Here is a 26,223-nt window from a genome sequence, read left to right on the forward strand (position 1 = left end):
ATAACGCTAGGTCTTATTTTCAGGGTAGGTCCTACTTTTGGGGAAACAGGGTATATATATAAGATATATCTCTAGATATATATACTGGCCCAGATTCACATAGAGCGGCGTATCTTTGTGTGGGCCCAGCGCATCTCATATGCGCTACGCCAAAATAACATAGAAAGGCAAGGCCAGTATTCACAAAGCACTTGATCCCTAAGTTACGGCGGCGTAGCGTAAATGGGTCGGCGTAAGCCCGCCTAATTCAAAGTAGGCAGGTAGTGGGCGTGATGTATTGAAATGAAGCGTGACCCCATGTAAATGAAGGGCCGAACGAACGGCGCATGTGCGCGCATGCTCAGAATCACGTCGCATATACTCCCTAAGATACGACGGCTCAATGCCTTCGACGTGAATGTAACCTACGCCCAGCCCCATTCACGTACGACTTACGCAAACGACATAAAATCCGACGGCTGTTCCGACGTCCATACCCTAACATGACTTACACCTGCCTTATGAGGCTTAGCTCTACGCCGGACGTACGCCTTACGTAAACGGCATAGATTACTGCGATGGGCGTAAGTACGTTCGTGAATCGGCGTATCTAGGTCATTTACATATTCGCCGCGTAAATCAATGGAAGCGCCCCTTGGGGCCAGCGTAAATATGCGCCCAAGATACGACGGCGTAGGAGACTTACGTCGGTTGTACCAAGCCAAAATTCAGGCGTATCTTGTTTGCTGAATAAGGCGCAGAGATACGACGGCGCATCCGTGGACTTACGCGGCGTATCAGAAGATACGTCGGCATAAGTCCTTTCTGAATCCGGGCCACTGTATATATACATTAAATAAAAAATACTAAAAATATATATATATTATACATATAAATGATGCCTGGCATTGAAGTGGATAGCTATGGTAGGCCCACTGGCAGAGCTGTGTAAATCTCGGGAGTGGATAGACAGAAGTACAAGTTCTTTGCCGCTGTATGTGTATTTAGTTGCTCGGCTCTATAGCCAAGGCGTAGAATGTTTTGACCTATACAAGCCGGGGGAACAATAGGCCAGCTGTCATTAGACGCATTATGTCCCGGTCACGAGTCATTTGCGTTCAGTTCTGTTTATTGATAATCCCTGATCAGGAATGTGGCCTTTCCTCGTCGCCCCTCCCCCGACCGTACGATTATTACAATTGTATTCCCAGGTGAGTCAGTGCGGCAGATGTCCCCCGGGGAGTGGCGGGGGTTATATGGAGGGACGCTAATGGGTTGCTGAATCCGGGTCTTGGTCCTGCGTCCCGATCCTACAATGAAGCAAATCCAGAAATCACTCATCGGGATCCTTTCCATCCACATTCTTCTTTGCGGTGAGTTTTAATTCTCAATGGGGTGATTTACTAAAAGATTTACTAAAGGCATATAGGCTGTACGTTGGAACTTTGGTCGGGTATTCGCAAAGAATACCGGCTACTCGAAAGTGCGGGATCACGTATATGTATAAAACTGCTATAGGGTGGCCATAAAGTGGTTAACCACTTAAGACCCGGACCAAAATGCAGGTAAAAGAACCCGGCCAGTTTTTGCGATTCGGCACTGCGTCGCTTTAACTGACAATTGCGCGGTCGTGCGACGTGGCTCCCAAACAAAATTGGCGTCCTTTTTTCCCCACAAAGAGAGTTTTCTTTTGGTGGTATTTGATCACCTCTGCGGTTTTTATTTTTTACGCTATAAACAAAAATAGAGCGACAATTTTGAAAAAAAAAAAATATTTTTTCCTTTTTGCTATAATAAATATCCCCCAAAAAATATATACATTTTTTTTTCTCAGTCTAGGCCGATACGTATTCCTCTACCTATTGGTAAAAAAAATCGCAATAAGTGTTTATCGATTGGTTTGCGCAAAATTTATAGCGTTTTCAAAATAGGGGATAGTTTTATTGCATTTTTATTAATATTTTTTTTTTTTTACAACTAATGGCGGTGATTTTTTTCGTGACCGCGACATTATGGCGGACACATCGGACAATTTTGACACATTTTTGGGACCATTGTCATTTTCACAGCAAAAAGTTCTATAAAAATGCACTGATTACTGTGAAAATGACAATTGCAGTTTAGGAGTTAACCACTAGGGGGCGCTGTAGGGGTTAAGTGTGACCTCATCTGTGTTTCTAACTGTAGGGGGGTGGGGCTGGACGTGTGATGTCATTGATCGCCTTTCCCTATATCAGGGAACACACGATCAATGACGGCGCCACAGTGAAGAAAGGGGAAGCTGTGTTTACACACACCTCTCCCCGTTCTTCAGCCCTGGAGGACCGATCGCGGGACACCGGCGGCGATCAGAACCCACGGGTCCCGCGGCCACGGTCACGGAGCTTCGGACCGGGGCACGTGCTTGCGCCGGTGGCGCGCGCGCGAGACCCCACGGCTGGGCTTAAAGGGCAACGTACAGGTACGTGATTGTGCCCAGCCGTGCCATTCTGCCGACGTATATCGGCGTGAAGGGGTCCTTAAAGCGGGGGTTCACCCTTAGAGGGCACTTTTCCCCCTTAGATTCCTGCTCGTTATTACTAGGGGAATCGGATATTTATTTTAAAATATGTGCAGTACTTACCCGTTTACGAGACGCATCCTCTCCGTCGCTTCCGGGTATGGGCTTCGGGAATGGGCGTTCCTTCTTGATTGACAGTCTTCCGAGAGGCTTCCGACGGTCGCATCCATCGCGTCACGATTTTCCGAAAGAAGCCGAACGTCGGTGCGCAGGCGCAGTATAGAGCCGCACCGACGTTCGGCTTCTTTCGGCTACGAGTGACGCGATGGATGCGACCGTCGGAAGCCTCTCGGAAGAATGTCAATCAAGAAGGAACGCCCGCTCCCGAAGACCCATACCCGGAAGCGACGGAAGAAGATGCAGCTCGAAAACGGGTAAGTACGGATCATATTTTAATATAAATAGCCGATTCCCCTAGACCGAACGAGCAGGAAGCTAAGGGGAGATTTTTTTTTTTTTTTTAAATGGGTGAACTCCCGCTTTAAGTGGTTAAAAATGTATATATTTTTTTTTTACTAAAACAAAGTTGTTTTTCTTACTTATACTATTTCTGATCAGTTTGACTTTGATAATTAACCCCTTAGCGATGGAGGGTAAAACAAATGTTAATGCCTGAACACAATTTTGCAACTTTGGGATGAGTTAGTAAACCTGTACATATCATCACAGCGACTTTGTGTAGCCGGGTGAATTTTACTGCGTTTTTTTTTACAGGACAAATTGGGCATTATTTTGGTGGTAAATGGTAATGGATATCCCCCTCAATGGTTCTCTATGAGAGCCGTCTTAACTGGTCCAATTTGTGTCTGTCCTACCTTAAGGCCCCTTTCACACTTGTACAACTTGTCCCACGATTTGGGTTGAGTTGAGTTGAGTTGAGAGGTATCTTAATATAGCGCAATCTTACCCCGAAGGGTCCTGACGCGCAAAGTAGCATGATTTCGTTCGATTCGTTCCCCATGATTTCCAATGACAACCATTCATATCAGTACGACTTCAAGTCGTTTTTTTTCGACTTCAAAGTAGCCCCTCCGCACTACTTTGGTCCGATTTTGATGCCAATTACACAGGCATTCCCTGAAATCTCAGGTTCGAATGGCGGGAAAATCGAGGGCCGCAAAATCGCGGTAAGATCAAAGATTGAAGTCACACAAGTGTGAAAGGGGCCTGAAAAAGGTTCCTGCACTACTCTGGTCCTACTTGGGCACGGTTTCAGCCCATTGATTTGACTGTAAGTCGCATCCAAATCGGATCATCATCCTAACCGATCCGACTTGTGGCATGTGCTCTGAGGATCCTTAACCGCTTAAGGACCGCCTCCTGCACATATACGTCGGCAGAATGGCACGGCTGGGCACAAGCACGTACAGGTACGTCCTCTTTAAGTGCCCAGCTGTGGGTCGTGGGCGCGCGACCCGGTCCGAAGCTACGGGACCACGGGACCCGCGGACCGGATCGCCGCTGGAGTCCCGCGATCGGTCCCCGGAGCTGAAGAACGGGGAGAGGTGAGTGTAAACACAGCTTTCCCGTTCTTCACTGTGGCGCCGTTATCGATCGTGTGATCTCTTTTATAGGGAAACACAATCGATGACGTCACACCTACAGCCACATCCCCCTACAGTTAGAAACACAGATGAGGTCATACATAACCCCATCAGCGCCCCCTTGTGGTTAACTCCCAAACTGCAATTGTCATTTTCACAGTAATCAGTGCATTTTTAATGCATTTTTTGCTGTGAAAATGACAATGGTACCAAAAATGTGTCAAAATTGTCCGAAGTGTCCGCCATAATGTCGCAGTCACGAAAAAAATCGCTGATCGCCGCCATTAGTAGTAAAAATTTTTTTTTTTATAAAAATGCAATAAAACTATCCCCTTTTTTGTAAACGCTATAAATTTTGCGCAAACCAATCGATAAACGCTTATTGCGATTTTTTTACCAAAAATAGGTAGAAGAATACGTATCGGCCTAAACTGAGGAAAAAAAATGTTTTATATATTTTTGGGGATATTTATTATAGCAAAAAGGAAAAAATATTGAATTTTTTTCAAAATTGTCGCTGTATTTTTGTTTATAGCGCAAAAAATAAAAACCGCAGAGGTGATCAAATACCACCAAAAGAAAGCTCTATTTGTGGGGAAAAAAGGACGCCAATTTTGTTTGGGAGCCACGTCGCACGACCACGCAATTGTCAGTTAAATAGACGCAGTGCCGAATCGCAAAAACTGGCCAGGTCCTTTACCTGCATTTTGGTCCGGGTCTTAAGTGGTTAAGGGGAACCCCACACCAAAATACAAAATAAAAATGGCATGGGGTTCCCCCCCCCCCCAAGACTATACCAAACCCTTCAGTCTGCTATGGATTTTGAAGGAAAACCCCACGCCAAAGACCCCCCATAAAAACTGTGTGGGTTCCCCAACAAAATCCAGACCCTTATGCGAGCATGCAGTACAGTAGGCCAGAAAAGGGGGGTGAGCGAAAGCCGCCTCCTCCTGGACCATACCAGGCCACATGCCCTCAAGTTGGGGGGGTGTTTTGGGGCGCCAACCCCCCCACCCCAAAGCACCTCGTCCCCGTGTTGATGGGGACAAGGGCCTTTCCCCGACAACCCTGTGCTGTGGCTGTGGGGGTCTGCGGACAGGGGGGCTTATCGGAATCAGGAAGCCACCTTTAACAAGGGGGTCCCCAGATCTGCCCCGAATATGTGAATGGGTATGGGGTTCTACTGAGTAATCATCCATGTACAATTTCCTACGGAGGAAGTTTAGATCCGATCATGAGCAGCTGCCGTTCATTAGGAGCAACTAGAATGATTTACAGATTTATTTATTATAAAAGGTCACCTCCCAGTATTTCTGTGACATTGGTCAGTATAATCTCGGAGGATAAGTGGTTAATTCTCATAGTCATGTGATTTGTAAAATACAAAATCAATATAATCCTTTTTTTTTATCCAGTTTCTTCAGAAGCAAATGAGGCCATACGAATAATTGCAACATCAGTCACCGAGTCCTCGACGTTACCCGCAACTGAGTCCACAAATTCATCTACAACTGAATCCACAACTATCTTCAAAACCGATTCTGCAGATTTCACCACAACCGAGTCTTCAATTTTAACTACAAATGAGTCCACAAATGTAACCTCAACCGAGTCTGAGAGTTCAACCACTACGGAGTCCTCAACTTTCCTCACAAGTTCCAACACAACTGAGTACATGACTTTAACCACAACTGAGTCCGCAGCTGTCCCTTCAACTGATTCTTCAACTTTAACCACGACTGAGTCTACAACTATCCTTTCAATCGAAGCTTCAACTTTAACCACAACTGAGTCCGCAACTTTACCCACTACTGAGTCCTCAACTTTCCTCACAAGTTCCAACACAACTGAGTACATGACCTTAACCACAACTGAGTCCACAAATTCAACTACAACTGAACCCACAACTGTAATCTCAACCGAGTCTGAGAGTTCAACCACTACAGAGTCCTCAACTTTCCTCACAAGTTCCAACACAGCTGAGTACATGACCTTAACCACAACTGAGTCCACAAAGCCAACTACAACTGAACCCACAACCGAGTCTGAGAGTTCAACCACTACGGAGTCCTCAACTTTCGTCACAAGTTCCAACACAGCTGAGTACATGACTTTAACCACAACTGAGTCCACAAATTCAACTACAACTGAACCCACAACTGTAACCTCAACCGAGTCTGAGAGTTCAACCACTACGGAGTCCTCAACTTTCCTCACAAGTTCCAACACAGCTGAGTACATGACCTTAACCACAACTGAGTCCGCAGCTGTCCCTTCAACTGAGTCTTCAACTTTAACCACGACTGAGTCTACAACTATCCTTTCAATCGAATCTTCAACTTTAACCACAACTGAGTCCGCAACTGAATCCACAGCTTTACCCACAACTGAGTCCGCAACTTTATCCACTACTGAATCCACAGATTTACCCACTACTGAGTCCTCAACTTTACTCGCAAGCTCAAACACAAGTGAGTACATAACTTTAACCACAGCTATCCCTTCAACTGAGTCTACAACTATAACCGCTACATGGTCCACAGCTTTACCCACAGATGAGTCTGCAACTTTAACCTCTACTGAGTCCACAACTTTAAAAGCTACTGAGTCCACAGTTTTACCCACAAATGAGTCTGCTACTGTAACTGCTACTGAATCCACTACTTTAACCACTACTGAGTCTACAGGTTTAACCACACCTGAGTCTGTAACTTTAACCACTACTGAGTCCACAGCCTTACTTGTTACTGTGTCTACCACAACTTTAAGTGTTACTGATTCTGCAAATTTGTCTTTAACTTTAACTGCTACTGAGTCTACAGCTGCAGCCACTACTGAGTCCACAGCTTTGCCCACAACTGGGTCTGTAACTTTAACTACTACTGAGTCCACAACTTTAATAACTACTGAGTTCACAGCTTTACCCACTACCGAGTCTTCAACTTTAACAGCTCCGGAGTCCACAGCTTTAACCACTACTTACTCCGCAACATTAACAGCTACTGAGTCCGCAGCATCACCCACAACTGATTCTGCAACTTTAACAGCTACTGAATCCGCAACTTTAACTGCTGCTGAGTCCACAGTTTCAGCCACTACCGAGTCCACAGGTTTAACCACAACTGGGTCTGTAACTTTACCCAATGCTGAGTCCACAGCTTTAACCACAAGTGAATTTTCAACTTTAACCAATACCGAGTCCACAGCTTTACCCACAAATGATTCTACAACTTTAACCCCTACTAAGTCCACAGCTTTACCCACAAATGATTCTACAACTTTAACGGCCACTGGGTCTGCAATTGTAACTGCTACTGAGTCCACAGCATCACCCACGTCTGATTCTGTAACTTTAACTGCTACTGAGTCCACAAGTTTAACCACAACTGAGTCTGTAACTTTAACCACTACTGAGTCCACAGCTTTACCTGTTACTGTGTCCACCACAACACTAAGTGCTAGTGAGTCTGCAACTTTATCCACAACTGAGTCTTTAACTTTAACTGCTACTGAGTCCACAGGTTTAACTACAACTGAGTCTGTAACTTTACCCAATGCTGAGCCCACAACTTTAATTACTACTGAGGTCACAGCTTTACCCCATACAGAGTCAGCAACTTTATCTGCTACTGAATCCACAGCGTTACCCATAAATGAGTCTTCAACTTTAACAGCTCCGGAGTCCACAGCATTAACCACTACTGACTCCACAACATTAACAGCTACTGAGTCCACAGCATCACCCACAATTGATTCTGCGACTTTAACAGCTACTGAATCCGCATCTTTAACTATTACTGAGTCCACAGCTTTACCCACAAATGAGTCTTCAACTTTTACAGCTCCGGAGTCCATGGCTTTACCCACTACCGAGTCAGCAACTTTATCTGCTACTGAATCCACAGCGTTACCCATAAATGAGTCTTCAACTTTAACAGCTCCGGAGTCCACAGCTTTAACCACTACTGACTCCACAACATTAACAGCTACTGAGTCCACAGCATCACCCAAAATTGATTCTGCGACTTTAACAGCTACTGAATCCGCATCTTTAACTGTTACTGAGTCCACAGCTTTACCCACAAATGAGTCTTCAACTTTTACAGCTCCGGAGTCCACGGCTTTAACCACTACTGAGTCTGCAACTTTAACCCCTACTGCATCCACAGCTTTCCCCACAAATTATTCTACAACTTTACCCACTACTGAGTCCACTACTTTAACTGCCACTGGGTCTGCAATTGTAACTGCTACTGAGTCCACAGCCTCACCCACATCTGATTCTGCAACTTTAATAGCTACTGAATCCACCACTTTAACTGCTACTGAGTCCACAGGTTTAATAACCACAGCTGAGTCTGTAACTTTAACCACTACTGAGTCCACATCTTTACCTGTTACTGAGTCCACCACAACTTTAAGTGCTACTGAGTCTGCAACGTTATCCACAACTGAGTCTTTAACCTTAACCTCTACTAAGTTCACAACTTTAACTGCTACTGAGTCCACAGCTTCAGCCACTACTGAGTCCACAGGTTTAACCACAACTTTAAGTGCAACTGAGTCTGCAACTTTAACCTCTACTGAGTTCACAACTTTAACTGCTACTGAGTCCACAGCTTCAGCCACTACTGAGTCCACAGGTTTAACCACAACTGAGTCTTTAACTTTAACCACTACTGAGTCCACAGCTTTACCTGTTACTGTGTCCACCACAACTTTAAGTGCTACTGAGTCTGCAACTTTATCCACAACCGAGTCTTTAACTGCTACTGAGTCCACAGCTTCAGTCACTACTGAGTCCACAGGTTTAACCACAACTGAGTCTGCAACTTTAACCCCTACTGCATACACAGCTGATCCCACAAATGATTCTAAAACTATACCCACTTCTGAGTCCACTACATTAACGGCCACTGGATCTGCAATTGTAACTGCTACTGAGTCCACAGCCTCACCCACAACTGATTCTGCAAATTTAACAGCTTCTGAATCCACCAGTTTAACTGTTACTGAGTCCACAGGTTTAACCACAACTGAGTCTGTAACTTTAACCACTACTGAGTCCACAGATTTACCAGTTACTGAGTCCACCACAACTTTAACTGCTACTGAGTCCACAGCTTCAGCCACTACTGAGTCCACAGCTTCAGCCACTACTGAGTCCACAGCTTCAGCCACTACTGAGTCCACAGCTTCAGCCACTGCTGAGTCCACAGGTTTAACCACAACTGGCTCTGTAGCTTTACCCAAAACTGAGTCCACAGCTTTAACCGCAAGTGAATCTGCAACTCTAACCACTACTGAGTTCACAACTTTAACAGCTACTGCGTCCACAGCTTTACCCACAAATGAGTCTTTGACTTTAACTGCTACTGAATCCATAGCTTTCACCACAACTGAATCTGCAACTTTAAGTACTACTGAGGCCGCAACTTTAATTACTACTGAGTCTGCAACTTTACCAGCTACTGAGTCCACAGCTTTATCCACAACTGAATCTGTAACTTTAACCACTACTGAGTCCACAGCTTTACCTGTTTCTGTGTCCACCACAACACTAAGTGCTACTGAGTCCACAGCTTTACCCACAAATCAGTCTGAAACTTTAACCACCATGGAGTCCACAACTATAACTGCTACTGAGTCCACAGTTTTACCCACAGTTGAGTCCACAGTTTCAACTACTACTGAGTCTGCAACTTTAACCTCTGCTGAGTCTATCGCTCTATCCACAACTCAGTCAGAAAGTTTAACCACTACGGACTCCGCAACTGTAGCTGGTACTGAGTCTACACCTTTATCCACAACTGAGTCCCCAAGAAGTGGACTGAAGTCCACTTCTTTACTCACAAAGGAATCTTCAACTTTAACAGCTCCTGAGTCCACAGCTTCATCTACTACTGAGTCCACATTTTTACCCACGACTGAGTCTGTAACTTTAACCACTACTAAGTCCACAGCTTTTACCACACCTGAGTCTTCAACTTTAACATCTACTGAGTCTGCAACGTTACCCACAAATGAGTCAATAACTGCTACTGAGTCCAGAACATTAACGGCTACGGAGTCCACAGCATCACCCACAAATTATTCTGCAGCTTTAACAGCTACTGAGTCCACAGCTCGATCCACAACGCTATCCGAAACTTTAACCACGTTGGAGTCCACAGTTTTACCTGCTACCGGGTCCACGGATTTAACTACAACTGAGACCACAACTTTACCCAATACTGAGTCTGCAACTTTAACCATGACTGAGTCTGGGACTTTAAAATCTACCGACTCTACAACTTTAACCTCTACAGAGTCCACACCTTTATCCACAGCTGAGTCTGAAACTGTAACAGCTGTGGATTCCACAGCTTTAACCACAACTGAGTCTGAAACTTTAACCACTATGGAGTCCACAACTGTAACTGCAAACGAGTCTACATCTTTATCCACAGCTACTTCTGCTCATGAGTCCCCAGCTTTACCCACAAATGAGTCTTCAACTTTAACCTCTACTGGGTCTACAGCAGGGTCCACAAAGGAGTCCACAACTTTAACCTCTACTGATTCCACAGCTTTACCCACAACTGAGTCTGAAACTTTAACCACTATGGAGTCCACAACTGTAACTGCAAACGAGTCTACATCTTTATCCACAGCTACTTCTGCTCATGAGTCCCCAGCTTTACCCACAAATGAGTCTTCAACTTTAACCTCTACTGGGTCTACAGCAGGGTCCACAAAGGAGTCCACAACTTTAACCTCTACTGATTCCACAGCTTTACCCACAACTGAGTCTGAAACTTTAACCACTATGGAGTTCACAACTGTAACTGCAAACGAGTCTACATCTTCATCCACAGCTTCTTCTGCTCATGAGTCCCCAGCTTTACCCACAAATGAGTCTTCAACTTTAACCTCTACTGGGTCTACAGCAGGGTCCACAAAGGAGTCCACAACTTTAACCTCTACTGATTCCACAGCTTTACTCACAACTGAGTTTGCAAGTTTAGCTGCTACCGAGTCCACAACTTTAGCCACAGCTGAGTCTGCAACTTTAACCACAACTGAGTCCAGTGCTTTCACCGCTACTGAGTCCACAACCTTAACATTTACTGATTCCACAACTTTACCCACAACTGAGTCTGCAAGTGTAACAGCTACTGAGTCTGAAACTTTAGCCACAACTGATTCTGAAACTTTAACAACAACGGAGTCCACCACTTTATCCTCAACTGAGTCCACAACTTTAATCACAACTGAGTCTGAAATATTAACCACAACTGAGTCCACAACTTTAAATACAACTGAGTCTGCAACTTCAACTGTGACTGAGTCTGGAACTTTAAAAGCTACCGAGTCCTCAACTTTAAACTCTACTGAGTCCAAAGCTTTATCCTCAACTGAGTCTGAAACTTTAACCACTATGGAGTCCACAACTGTAACTGCAAATGAGTCTACATCTTTATCCACAACTGAGTCCACAGCTTCTTTTGCTATTGAGCCCCCAGCTTTACCCACATATGATTCTTCAACTTTAACAGCTACTGAGTTAATAGCCTTAAGCACATCTGAATCTACAACTATAACCTCTACTGGGTCTGTAGCAGGGTCCACAAAGGAGTCAACAACTTTAACTGCTACTGATTCCCCAGCTTTTCCCGCAACTGAGTTTGCAATTTTAACTGCTTCCGAGTCTACAACTTTAACCACAACTGAGTCCACTGCTTTAACCACAACTGAGTCCACTGCTTTAACCGCAACTGAGTCAACAACCTCAACTTTTACTGATTCCACAGCTTTACCCACAACTGAGTCTGCAATGATAACAGCTACAGAGTCTGAAACTTTAACCACAACTGAGCCCACAACTTTAACAGCCACTGACTCCAAAGCTTTACTCACAACTGAGTCTGCAAACATAACCACTATTGAGTCCACAACTTTTACTGCTACTGAGTCTACAACTTTAACAGCTACTGACTCCAAAGCTTTACTTACAACTGAGTCTGCAAATTTAACCACTACTGAGTCTACAACTTTAACTGCTACTGAGTCCACAGCTTCCATCACAACTGAGTCTGCAATTATAACATCTACAGAGTCTGAAACTTTAACCACTACTGCGTCCACAACTTTAACAGCTACTGACTCCAAAGCTTTACTCACAACTGAGTCTGAAAACTTAACCACTACTCTAACTGCTACTGAGTCTGCAACTTTAACTACAACTGAGTCCACAGCTTCCATCACAACTGAGTCTGCAACTTTAACCACTACTGCATCCACAGCTTTACCCACAAATGATTCTACAACTTTACCCACCACTGAGTCCACTACTTTAATGACCACTGGATCTACGATTGTAAAAGCTACTGAGTCCACAGCCTCACCCACAGCCGAGTCTGCCACTTTAACATATACTGAGTCCACAGCTATTACTACAACTCAGTCTGAAATTGTAACCACTACGGAGTCAACACCTTTATCCACAAATGAGTCTGCAACTTTAACAGCTACTGAGTCTACAGCTTTAGCCAAAACGGAGTCCTTAACTTTAACCGCTACTAAATCTTTATTTGTTACTCATTCTACAGCTTTACCCACAAAGCATTCTTCAACTTTACCAGCCACTGAGTCCACAGCTTCCACTAATACTGAGTCTGCAACTTTAACTGATACCGAGTCCACACCTTTACCCACTGCTGAGTCTTCAACTTTAACCACAAGTGAATCTGCAACTTTAACTACTACTGAGTTCACAGCTTTAACCACAACTCAGTCTGAAGCTTTAACCACTATGGAGTCCACAGCTTCAACCGCTAGGGAGTCCACAGCCTCAACTACTACTGAGTCTGCTGATTTATCCACAACTCAGTCAGAAATGTTACCCACTACAGAGCCCACAACTGTAACTGGTACTGAGACCAGAACTTTACCCACTAGTGAGTCTGCGACTTCATATGCTATTGAGTCCACAGCTTCAACCACTACTGAGTCTGCAACTTTACCTGTGACTGAGCCTGCAATTTTAAGCATTACTGAGTCTGTAACGTTAAAGGTTACTGAGTTCACAACCACCACTGAGTCCACAACATTAACCACAACTGAGTCTGCAACTTTAACTGGTACTAAGTCCTCAACTTTACTCACCACTGAGTCCACAACTTTACCCACAACATTGACTACAACTGATTCGACAACTTTACCCATAACTTTGACTTCAACTGAGTCCACAACTTTACCCATAACTTTGACTACAACTGAGTCCACAACTTTACCCATAACTTTGACTACAACTGAGTCCACAACTTTACCCACAACATTGACTACAACTTTACCCACAACATTGACTACAACTGAGTCCACAACTTTACCCACAACATTGACTACAACTGAGTCCACAACTTTACCCATAACTTTGACTACAACTGAGTCCACAACTTTACCCACAACATTGACTACAACTGAGTCCACAACATTGACTACAACTGAGTCCACAACTTTACCCATAACTTTGACTACAACTGAGTCCACAACTTTACCCACAACATTGACTACAACTGAGTCCATAACATTGACTACAACTGAGTCCACAACTTTCCCTATAACATTGACTTCAACTGAGTCCACAACTTTACCCATAACTTTGACTACAACTGAGTCCACAACTTTACCCACAACATTGACTACAACTGAGTCCACAACATTGACTACAACTGAGTCCACAACTTTACCCACAACATTGACTACAACTGAGTCCACAACATTGACTACAACTGAGTCCACAACTTTACCCACAACATTGACTACAACTGAGTCCACAACTTTGACTACAACGGAGTCCACAACTTTACCCACAACATTGACTTCAACTGAGTCCACAACTTTACCCACAACATTGACAACAACTGAGTCCACAACTTTACCCACAACATTGACAACAACTGAGTCCACAACTTTACCCACAACATTGACTTCAACTGAGTCCACAAATTTACCCACAACATTGACAACAACTGAGTCCACAACTTTACCCACAACATTGACTACAACTGAGTCCACAACTTTACCCACAACATTGACTTCAACTGAGTCCACAACTTTACCCGCAAATTTGACTACAACTGAGTCCACAACTTTACCCACAACATTGACTACAACTGAGCCCACAACTTTACCCAGAACTTTGACCATTACTAAACCCTCGACTTTACTCACAACTAAGTCAACAAATTCAACTACAACTGAATCTGTAACTATCAACAAAACTTTTATCACAGCTCAGTCGGTATCTTTAACCACTGCCGATTCCTCAACTTTACTAATAACTGAGTCTGCAAATTTAACCGCAACGGAGTCCGCAACTATCCCCACAGCAGAGACTTCTACCTTACTCAAAGCTTTACCTACAGCCGAGTCTGTAATTTTGCCAACAACAAAGTCCACAACTTTTAGCACAACTGAGATTGAAAATTTAACGATATCTGAGTCTGCAACTTTACCCACAACATTATCTACTACTCTAACAACAGAGATTACAACATCATCTACTACTCCAAAGGATGAGACCACGGCGTCTACTACTCCAGTACCTCAGTCCACAACATCATCTTCTACTCCAAAGGATGAGACCACGGCGTCTACTACTCCAGTACCTCAGGCTACAACATCATCCACTACTCCAAAAGATGAGACCACGGCATCTACTACTCCAGTACCTCAGTCCACAACATCATCTTCTACTCCAAAGGATGAGACCACAGCGTCTACTACTGCAGTACCTCAGTCCTCAACATCATCCACTACTCCAAAGGATGAGACCACGGTGCCTACTACTGCAGTACCTCAGTCCTTAACATCATCCACTACGCCAAAGGATGAGACCACGGCGTCTACTACTGCAGTACCTCAGTCCACAACATCATCTACTACTCCAAAGGATGAGACCACGACATCTACTACATCAGTACCTCAGTCCACAACATCATCTTCTACTCCAAAGGATGAGACCACAGCGTCTACTACTGCAGTACCTCAGTCCTCAACATCATCCACTACTCCAAAGGATGAGACCACGGCGTCTACTACTGCAGTACCTCAGTCCACAACATCATCTACTACTCCAAAGGATGAGACCACGGCATCTACTACTCCAGTACCTCAGTTCACAACATCATCTACTACTCCAAAGGATGAGACCACGGCATCTACTATACCAGTACCTCAGTCCACAACATCATCTACTACTCCAAAGGATGAGACCACGGCATCTACTACATCAGTACCTCAGTCCACAACATCATCTTCTACTCCAAAGGATGAGACCACAGTGTCTACTACTGCAGTACCTCAGTCCTCAACATCATCCACTACTCCAAAGGATGAGACCATGGCGTCTACTACTGCAGTACCTCAGTCCACAACATCATCTACTACTCCAAAGGATAAGGCCATGGCGTCTACTACACCAGTACCTCAGACCACAACATCATCTACTACTCCAAAGGATGAGACCACAGCGTCTACTACTTTAGTACCTCAGTCTACAACATCATCTACTACTCCAAAGGATGAGACCACAGCATCTACTACTGCAGTACCTCAGTCCACAACATCATCTTCTACTCCAAATGATGATACCACCGTGTCTACTACTCCAGTACCTCAGTCCACAATATCATCTACTACTCCAAAGGATGAGACCACGGCGTCTACTACTCCAGTACCTCAGTCCACAACATCTTCTGCTACTCATGTAGCTAGTACTACAACACTAACTACAGCTCCAATGGCTAAATCCTCAACAGCCTCTACCTTTACAGTTGCTGAGAGCACAACTACCACTTCAGTTGAGACCACTCCAACTAGTACCCCAGTAGCAAGGACTACAATACCCACTGCAACTGCTCAAGTTACTACAACCACAACACCATTTAACACTCCTTTAGCTGAATCTACAATGTCATACTCTTCTCTTATTTTCAATACTACAAGACAAAATACTACTCCAGTAGCTGAGATGAAAACACCATCTACCACTGTAGACACTAAGACCACAAACCTATCTACTATACCAATGGGTGAGATAACAAACTCATCTACTATTTCCATAGCCAAAAGCACAGCAGCATCTACCACTCCTCTAGCTGAGACTGCAACACTATCTACTATTCCTATTGGCAATACAATATCACCATCTACTAGTAAATTAGCCGACACTACTACGTCATCTACCACTCCTCTAGCTGAGACTGCAACACCATCTACTATTCCTATCGGAAATACTATATCGCCATCTACTAGTACATTAGCCAACACTACTACGTCATCTACCACTCCTCTAGCTGAGACTGCAACACCATCTACTATTCCTATCGGAAATACTATATCACCATCTACTGGTACATTAGCCGACACTACTACGTCATCTACCACTCCTCTAGCTGAGACTGCAACACCATCTACTATTCCTATCGGAAATACTATATTGCCATCTATTAGTACATTAGCCGACACTACTACATCATCTACCACTCCTCTAGCTGAGACTGCAACACCATCTACTATTCCTATCGGAAATACTATATCACCATCTACTAGTACATTAGTCAACACTACATCTACTACATCATCGACTACGTCAACAGCTCCGACAACACCACCATCTGATAAGACCACAGAGCCATCTAGTAGTACCATGACCGTAATACCATCTGCCACTAAAACAACAACAACAACAACGGCTATAGTGTCGGAATCCTCAAATATTTCAACAGCACGGGCTTGGACCACATTACCTTCAACACCTCAGTCCTCAGTGCCAACAACAGGATCTTTTACCACAAAGACCACTACTCATCCATCATCGTCTGTATGGTCTACGCCATCTTATACAAGAAATAGCACTACTACTATCAGCAGCACGCCGCGCTCCATCGTTCCAACCAGAAGTCCAGCAGGTGAGTAATATTTCACCCAAACATCTCCATATCCCATATAAAAAATGGTTTACACCTTGTAGTTTTTGCACAGTTTTTGCACAGTACACAGACCGCCTGCACAGTACACGGACCCCCTGCACAGTACACAAACCCCCTGCACAGTACACGGACCCCCTGCACAGTACACAGACCCCCTGCACAGTACACGGACCCCCTGCACAGTACACGGACCCCCTGCACAGTACACGGACCCCTTGCACAGTACACGGACCCCCTGCACAGTACACAGACCGCCTGCACAGTACACGGACCCCCTGCACAGTACACAGACCCCCTGCACAGTACACGAACCCCCTGCACAGTACACGGACCCCCTGCACAGTACACGGACCCCCTGCACAGTACACGGACCCCCTGCACAGTACACGGACCCCTTGCACAGTACACGGACCCCCTGCACAGTACACAGACCGCCTGCACAGTACACGGACCCCCTGCACAGTACACGGACCCCCTGCACAGTACACAGACCCCCTGCACAGTACACAGACCCCCTGCACAGTACACGGACCCCCTGCACAGTACACGGACCCCCTGCACAGTACACAGACCACCTGCACAGTACACAGACCCCCTGCACAGTACACAGACCGCCGTGCACAGTACACAGACCCCTTGCACAGTACACAGACCCCTTGCACAGTACACGGACCCCTTGCACAGTACACGGACCCCTTGCACAGTACACGGACCCCCTGTACAGTACACAGACCCCATGCACAGTACACGGACCCCCTGCACAGTACACGGACCCCCTGCACAGTACACAGACCCCCTGCACAGTACACAGACCGCCTGTACAGTACACGGACCCCCTGCACAGTACACAGACCGCCTGTACAGTACACGGACCCCCTGCACAGTACACAGACCGCCTGTACAGTACACGGACCCCCTGCACAGTACACAGACCAGGGTGCTGATACAACCGGCCTTTGAGGGAAACCAAAATGCCGATGTGGCCCACAAGAAAATGGAGTTTGACAAGAAACTGCAGCCCGGAGGCCAGATGTGGCCCTTTGCTTACTTTTACCCGACCCTTGAGGCTCTATTTCATCCATTGATACCAATGATGGGACACTATTCCTCCCAATGACACCAATGGTGGGGCACAATCCCTCCAAGTGACACCAACGATGGGGCACTATTCCTCCCACTGATACCAATGATGGGACACTATTCCTCCCACTGACACCAATGATGGGACACTATTCCTCCCACTGACACCAATGATGGGACACTATTCCTCCCACTGACACCAATGATGGGACACTATTCCTCCCACTGACACCAATGATGGGACACTATTCCTCCCACTGACACCAATGATGGGTCACTATTCTTCCCACTGACACCAATGATGGGTCATTGTTTTTTCACACTAATGCTGAGATCATTTTCTACTTCCAATGGCCACAGTCCGGCCCTCCTAAAGTCTGAAGGATGGAAAACTGGCCCCCTGTTTAGAAAGATTGGAGACCCCTGATCTAGAACATGTGGGATGGATTTACTAAAACTGGAGAGTGCAAAATCTGGTGCAGCTGTGCCTGGGAGCCAATCAGCTTCCAACCTCAGCTTGTACAGTTAAACCTGGAAGCTGATTGGCTCCCAGGCACAGCTGCACCAGATTTTGCACTTCTCGGTTTTAGTAAATCTCCCCCCAGAACATTACCCAACCGATAGGCCAAGCATAAACAAATTCAATCACCAATCAAATCCATTCAGCTTCCAACGTCAACCCGTTCAATCAAACCTTCCCAATAAACTGGAAGCTGATTGGCTCCCAGGCACAGCTGCACCAGATTCCGCACTTCTCGGTTTTAGTAAATCTCCCCCAATGTATGTTTTCCATTATCACTGAACTATTGTATCTTACAGGCTCCATTGCCATGAAGGTCTACATGCGGAGCTCCATCCCTGCGGATACAAATATAATCAACGCATTTGTACAAAAGGTAATTCCACTCAAAACAGATCCAAGGATACCAAACTGTTCCCCGTACCAATATTTCTGAACATCTCAGCCACTTCAGCCCCTGAAGGATTTGCCCCCTTAATGACCGGGCCACTTTTTGCGATTCGGCACTGCATCGCTTTAACCACATAAGGACCGCCTCCTGCAGATATACGTCGGCAGAATGGCACATCCACGTACAGGTACGTCTTCTTTAAGTGCCCAGCCGTGGGTCACGGGCGCGCGCCCGCGACCCAGTCCGAAGCTCCAAGACCGCGGGACCCGCGGACCCGATCGCCGCTGGAGTCCCGTGATCGGTCCCCGGAGCAGAAGAGCGGGGAGAGCCGTATGTAAACACAGCTTCCCCGTTCTTCACTGTGGCGCCGTCATTGATCGTGTGATCCCTGATATAGGGAAACACAATCAATGACGTCACACCTACAGCCACACCCCCCTACAGTTAGAAACACAGATGAGGTCACACTTAACCCCTACAGCGCCCCCTGTGGTTAACTCCCAAACTGCAATTGTCATTTTCACAGTAAACAATGCATTTTTAATGCATTTTTCGCTGTGAAAATGACAATGGTCCCAAAAATTTGTCAAAAGTGTCCGATGTGTCCGCCATAATGTCGCAGTCACGAAAAAAATCGCTGATCGCCGCCATTAGTAGTAAAGAAAAAAAAATGAATAAAAATGCAATAAAACTATCCCCTATTTTGTAAACGCTATAAATTTTGCGCAAACCAATCGATAAACGCTTATTGCGATTTTTTTTACCAAAAATGGGTAGAAGAATACGTATCGGCCTAAACTGAGGAAAAAAAATGTTTTTATATATATTTTTGGGGGATATTTATTATAGCAAAAAAGTAAAAAATATTGACTTTTTTCTAAATTTTCTTTCTGTGTATAGCGCAAAAAAAAAAAACGCAGAGGTGATCAAATACCACCAAAAGAAAGCTCTATTTGTGGGGAAAAAATGGACGCCAATTTTGTTTGGGAGCCACGTCGCACGACCGCGCAATTGTCAGTTAAAGCGACGCAGTGCCGAATCGCAAAAACTGACCAGGTCCTTTACCTGCATAAAGGTCCGGGTCTTAAGTGGTTAACGACCAATTAAAAAAAATTGCAAAAACGGTCGTGTGTTCGCAGCATCACATTTTGAATGATAATTGCGCAGTCATGCAACACTGTACCCAAATGAAGTGTTAATCATTCCCCCCCCCCCCCCCACAAATAGAGCTTTCTTTTGGTGGTATTTGATCACTTCTGCGGTTTTTATTTTTTGCGCTATAAACAAAAAAAGAGCGACAAGTTTGAAAAAAACACAATATTTTTTACTTTTTGCTATAATAAATATAAAAAAAATGTAAACAATTTTTTTTCTCAGTTTAGGCCGATACGTATTCTTCTACATATTTTTGGTAAAAAAAAAAAAAACGCAATATGCGTTTATTGATTGGTTTGCGCAAAAGTTATAGCGGCTACAAAATAGGGGATAGCTTTATGGCATTTTTATTATTTATTTATTTTTTACTAGTAATGGCGGCGACCTGCGATTTTTGTCAGGACTGCGATATTACGGCGAACACATCGGACACTTTTGACACATTTATGGGACCATTCACATTTATCAGTGCTATAAAAATGCATTGATTGCTGTATAAATATGACTGGCAGGGAAGGGGGTTAACACTAGGGGGGGTGATCAAGGGGTTAACGTGTTCCCTAGGGAGTGATTCTTACTGTGGGGGGAGGGGACTGACTGGAGGAGATGACCGATGGTTATCCCTATGTACAAGGGACATAGCATCGGTCTCCTCTCCCTGACAGGATGTGGATCTCTGTGTTTACACCTCATCATTACACACACAGATCCACGGTCCTGCTCAGTTACTGGCCAATCGCGGGTGCCCGGCGGACATCGCGGCCGCCAGGTACGCGCATCGGGTTCCCAGTGACGCGGCGGGCGCGCGTGCCCCCTAGTGGCTTGGGAAGGCGAGGACTTCATATGACATCCTCCCAGAACGAGAGAGTTGCTAAAGTGCACCTGCACCGTTGTCTGCCGCGCATGCGCTGTAGACATCGGCGCCTGTCATTTCTGTAAATATCTCCTAATCCGCGGAGGTTTAGGAGATTTTTCGAGCACCTACTGGTAAACCTTCATTTAGACTTACCTGTATGTAAAAGTGGTTGAACAGGCTTTACAACCACTTTAAAGGGTAAGTTCACCTTTACAGAAGACTCTGTAGGGTGAACTTACACAGCCCCCCCCCCCCAGTCCCACTGACCTGGATCGCGGCGATCTATGTTTCTAAGCCCTGGTATGTCCGCGCCAGGAGTCCGGGGGCTTAAAAATCACCTGAGCTGAATGTCCAAAATATCACTCGTCAGCAGGGACGTTTTGGAGCATTCTAATTGGTCAGCGCTGTCACATGGGTGGCGCCGACCAATCAGCAGCCGCATAGCCCGTCCTGTCAGCTATGGAGAAGACGCGTGGCTGCAGAGAGGGTTTCTAAGCCCTGGGCTCCTGGCGTGGATATACCGGGGCTTAGGGCTGTTTGAAGGAATTTGGGGGCCCCAAGCAAAATGGGGGCCCCCAAGCACCCCCCCCGCATGCAAAGCCTACGTTAACGCTACACTAATTTATTTTTCTATTCTTACCTCCCGTTCTTCCCTGTAGGCTGCCGCTGTAGCGTGGTCGTGCTCCTCTTCCCCCCGCCTCTTCCACAGTCCCCTATCAGTCTGACAGGACTCCAGGTGGAAGAAAGAGGAGCTCGGCCACGCTACAGCCTGGGAAAGGGAAGTTGGGGGCCCCAGGCCAGCTCAGGGCCCCAAGAAATTGTTTGTTTTGCCTGTCCTGTAGCGACGGGCCTGCCGGGGCTTAGAACCGGAGATAGCGGAGGTCCAGGTTGGGCCAAGGAGGGGGACCTGTGTAAGTTCACCTTACAGATTTTTCTGTAAAGGTGAACTTACACTTTAAATAGGCCCAGCCCCCTCTCCAACCCATATGCACAGGTGTGTGTGGGTGGCCAGTAACCGCACATCTTAACTGCTTTACACCAAATGCTTTTCGTTGAAGACTATGAGAGAGGGAATGACTCATTATGTTACACCATTATGTGTAACTAAGTATCCAAATATAGAATATAAGAAGAAGACACATACAAAAACATGTAACAAAATCATTCCCCGCTTCTTGTTTCTCAATGACGACAAGGAATGCAAAAACAAAATCAAAAATAGACATCAACATAAAACTCCTGGGTTACTATATAGAAATGTACTAGTGTATATATGTATAAAAATAGATACATATGTGTAAATAATTTAAAAGAGACACACGACACATGTATAACATCATATCCATCTAAGTAAACGAAAGCAATTCCATGGCTTCAAGCTGAAATAGTAAAATCTACAATCTGAGTAAAAGAATAAATAATAAAAAGAAAGAAGAGAAAAGACAAAAAAAAGAAAAGAGGGAGAAAAAACTGCATATCCAAAAAGCAAAAATATGTGACCAGCAGTGGCGGCTGGTGCTCCAAATTTCTGGCGGGGCGCAAACAAACAGAAAAAAAAAACATCAATTGCAGCCACTGTGCCCATCAAACGCAACCACTGTACCCATAAATTGCCGCCAGTGTGCCATCAAATGCAGCTACTGTACCCATCAATTTCTGCCAGTGGGCTCATCAACTGCTGCCAGTGTGCTCATCAATTGCTGCTACTGTGCCCACAATTTGCTGCCAGTGTGCCCACCAATTGCTGCCAGTGTTCCCATAAATTGCCGCTACTGTGCCCATCAAATGCTGCCAGTGTACATTCTCACCCGCCCTGCACTTACCTTGTCTCATTGGGGCAGTGGGTCACGGCGATGTCCTCCACGCTCCTCGATGTCTTTTCCTGTCCTCTCTTCATGTCCTCTGCTGTGATTGGATGCCTGATAGGTGGCGTCCAATCACAGTGCCTGTCGTTTCAGACAATCAGGTGACAGGTAACGGACCCGAGCACCTGATTGGCTGAGAGGCGGTTCAGTGTTAGGAAAGCAAATATTCATTCGCTTTCCTAACACAACACTGAGTGAAGAGTGAGCACCCAGCATGGCGCCTACTGTTCATCTTTTTGGACACTTATTAGAGCCTACGCTCTAATCAGGTGCTTCCAAAAAATACCCCCGCTGTAATTCAGGCTCCCGGCGCCCGAAAAGGGTCGGGCACATGATTGGGGGTGGCACTAGTGGGGGTGGGGGTGAGCACGACATGAGTAACACTGATTGATCCCAAATTAGGTTTCCTAATATAGGCCCCACCTACATGCCTGGGTGTGCCAGCTAAATTTGGGTTAATTGCCCTCTAAAGGCAGCCAGCAGTATTGCAGGCTGTGATCACTGTTTCATAGCCCTGCCCAAAGTACACTCTCTCTTCATTCCTCTTCCACCGAACAAGGATCTTGCTCCGGTTAGGAAGTCACTGTAGATGCGATTCCCTCCATATTATTATAGTAGTTGTACTCTTGAATAAATTTTTGATTCAGCTTTGGTATGCATTTGATGTTTACAGGATTTTTTATTTTTTTGCAGACCTGCTCAAATCTCTTCATCAAGTTTCAGACTGCAGACTTCACCCTGACCTATGGGAAGGACAGGATCTCCGTGCATTGCTCTTCAGTCCTTCCTCCCAGCTCATAGGAATCATAAAAGAGTACACTTTCTGAGGATTCCAATCAGTATTGCATTCATTGAACTATAGGGATGAGGTTCAGGTTTTCAACTACTATGGGTTCATGGTGAATGCCGGGGATACCCGAAACGCCAAGAATTTGAATAGAAATTTTGTTAAGAGGATGGGCTCACAGTAGGAGAAAGTCCCTTTTTTTTTGTTTTGGCATTGGTGCATGCCCCCATGGCAGTGTCTAGATTCCCATGCATTTTGTTTGAGAAAAGCTTGCTTATTGGCTTTTCAAATGGCCTGAAATGAACAACAGGATTTACCCTTCACAGACTATGGGTTCATGGTGAATGCCGGGGATACCTGAACTCCAAGAATTTGGATAGAAAAACTTTGTAGGTTGACCAGCAAAACAAAGAAGGAACAACATATAATGCAATGCAATGCCTTTGTCTTTAATCAGTCACAAGAGCCAACGGGTTTGAAGGAATAGATAACCCAGACCTCTTTTTTGTTAAAGGATGGGCTCACAGTAAGAGGAGCTCACTTTTTTTTTTTGGCATTGGTGCTTGCCCCCATGGCAGTGCCTGGATTCCCATAAATGAATAACAGGATTTACCCTCCACAGACTTCAATGGTGTACACCACAAAGTTTTCAAACCTTGTCCTTCAAGCAAGACTCGTGAAACTCATCTATCCTCTCTAAACTATGGAATCTCGTTGCAATCCTTATTTTACCTAGAAAGAGGCACACTCTTGAGATACATCACATGTGCTGAAAATCAACAAAATAAAAGTACTACAAAGTATGGCCGTTCCCAAGACTTCCACGGTACTTCCATGCTAATCTCATGGGCCTGGAGTCAATAGGATGAGTAGGATGAACTTTTACTGTCTATGGCCACTGAGTGGCACTGATTGCAGTGAGCTTCCGCCCCTGTAGATCTAAGTGCCTTTTTTCTTTTTTTTGGTATTGGTGTTTGCCCCCATGGCAGTGCCTGGATTCCCATGCATTTTTGAGAAAAGCTTGCTTATTAGCTTTCCAAATGGCCTGAAATGAATACCTGTTTTTACCCTCCACAGACTTCAATGGTGTTCACTACAAAGTTTTCAAACCTTGTCCTTCAAGCAAGACTCGTGAAACTCATCTAAACTATGGAATCTCCTTGAAATCCTTATTTTATTTAGAAATAGGCACACTCTTGATCACATGTGCTGAAAATCAACAAAATAAAGTACTACAAAGTATGGCCGTTCCCAAGACTTCCATGGTACCTCCATGCTAATCTCACAGGCCTGGAGTCAATAGGATGAGTAGGATGAGCTATTACTGTCTATGGCCACTGAGTGGCACTGATTGCAATGAGCTTTCGCCCCCAAAGATCATAATTCTTTTTTTTTCTTTTTGGCATTGGTGTTTGCCCCCATGGCAGTGCCGGGATTCCCATGCATTTTGTTTGAGAAAAGCTTCCTTATTGGCTTGAAGTGAATAACAAGATTTACCCTCCACAGACTTCAATGGTGTTCACCACAAAGTTTTCAAACCTTGTCCTTCAAGCAAGACTCGTGAAACCAATCTATCCTCTCTAAACTATGGAATCTCCTTGCAATCCTTATTTTACCTAGAAAGAGGCACGCTCTTGAAGATACATCACATGTGCTGAAAATCAACAAAATAAAAGTACTACAAAGTATGGCCGTTCCCAAGACTTCCACAGTACTTCCATGCTAATCTCACAATAGGATGAGTAGGATGAACTATTACTGTCTATGGCCACTGAGTGGCACTGATTGCAATGAGCTTCCGCCCTCGAAGATCTACGTGGCTTTATGGAGAAGGAGCTGGAATCTCAACTCTAAAAAAGTCTACAATATGTTAAAGACTGTGCTGTAGAAATAGGAGCAAATTATAATTATTAATATATTGAGAAACAAATTCAATTTTTTTATACACACCATTCAATGATGTGTGTGTGTGAATTTCCAAGTAGTTTTCCAATAAATGGCTCAATGAGCATATATCACCAGTGCATCCAGTATCACTGTTGTATAAACCAAAAAACAATTAACATACACTATATTACCAAAAGTATTGGGACGCTTGCCTTTACACACACATGAACTTTAATGGCATCCCAGTCTCAGTCCGCAGGGTTCAATATTGAGTTGGCCCCACCCTTTGCAGCTAAAACATCTTCAACTCTTCTGGGAAGTCCGTCCACAAGGTTTAGGAGGGTGTCTCTGGGAATGTTTGACCATTCTTCCAGAAGTGCATTTGTGAGGTCAGGCATTGATGTTGGATGATAAGGCCTGGTTCACAGTCTCTGCTCTAATTTACCCCAAAGGTGTCGAATCAGGTTTAGGCCAGTGAAGTTCCTCCACCGCAAACTCGCTCATCCGTATCTCTATGGACCTTGCTTTGTGCACTAGTCCAAATCAATTGGTGGAGGGGGGTTATGGTGTGTGGGGCGGATTATGGTGTGGGGTTGTTTTTCAGGGGTTGGGTTGGCCCCTT

At 45.0% G+C, this 26,223-nt stretch overlaps 2 protein-coding genes across 2 annotated transcripts; both read left to right on the top strand.

Moving 5' to 3' along the window:
• The first annotated feature begins 1,294 nt into the window (after positions 1–1,294).
• Positions 1,295–8,210, top strand: LOC120939717 (flocculation protein FLO11-like). Its single transcript, XM_040352046.1, has 3 exons — positions 1,295–1,352; positions 5,499–8,140; positions 8,190–8,210. The coding sequence occupies exons 1-3, from the start codon at positions 1,295–1,297 to the stop codon at positions 8,208–8,210; spliced, it is 2,721 nt and encodes a 906-aa protein (XP_040207980.1).
• Positions 8,211–9,700: 1,490 nt separating this feature from the next.
• LOC120939719 (mucin-2-like) lies at positions 9,701–25,823 on the top strand. The gene is made up of 3 exons (XM_040352047.1): positions 9,701–17,039; positions 18,960–19,036; positions 23,621–25,823. Exons 1-3 carry the CDS (start codon positions 9,701–9,703, stop codon positions 23,726–23,728), a joined length of 7,524 nt encoding a protein of 2,507 aa, XP_040207981.1. The 3' UTR covers positions 23,729–25,823.
• The last annotated feature ends 400 nt before the right edge of the window (positions 25,824–26,223 follow it).

The sequence above is a fragment of the Rana temporaria genome, chromosome 5 (genome assembly GCF_905171775.1).
Source record: "Rana temporaria chromosome 5, aRanTem1.1, whole genome shotgun sequence".
Lineage (NCBI taxonomy): Eukaryota > Metazoa > Chordata > Amphibia > Anura > Ranidae > Rana > Rana temporaria.

Excerpts from the sequence above, each read along its gene's own strand:
- LOC120939719 (XM_040352047.1), top strand. The coding sequence starts at position 9,701 with ATGGAGTCCACAACTATAACTGCTACTGAGTCCACAGTTTTACCCACA. Across the intron at positions 17,040-18,959 it reads TCCAACCAGAAGTCCAGCAG|GCTCCATTGCCATGAAGGTC; the intron begins GTGAGTAATATT and ends TGTATCTTACAG. Across the intron at positions 19,037-23,620 it reads TCAACGCATTTGTACAAAAG|ACCTGCTCAAATCTCTTCAT; the intron begins GTAATTCCACTC and ends ATTTTTTTGCAG.
- LOC120939717 (XM_040352046.1), top strand. The coding sequence starts at position 1,295 with ATGAAGCAAATCCAGAAATCACTCATCGGGATCCTTTCCATCCACATT. Across the intron at positions 1,353-5,498 it reads CATCCACATTCTTCTTTGCG|TTTCTTCAGAAGCAAATGAG; the intron begins GTGAGTTTTAAT and ends TTTTTTATCCAG. Across the intron at positions 8,141-8,189 it reads CTGAATCCGCATCTTTAACT|CTCCGGAGTCCACGGCTTTA; the intron begins GTTACTGAGTCC and ends CAACTTTTACAG.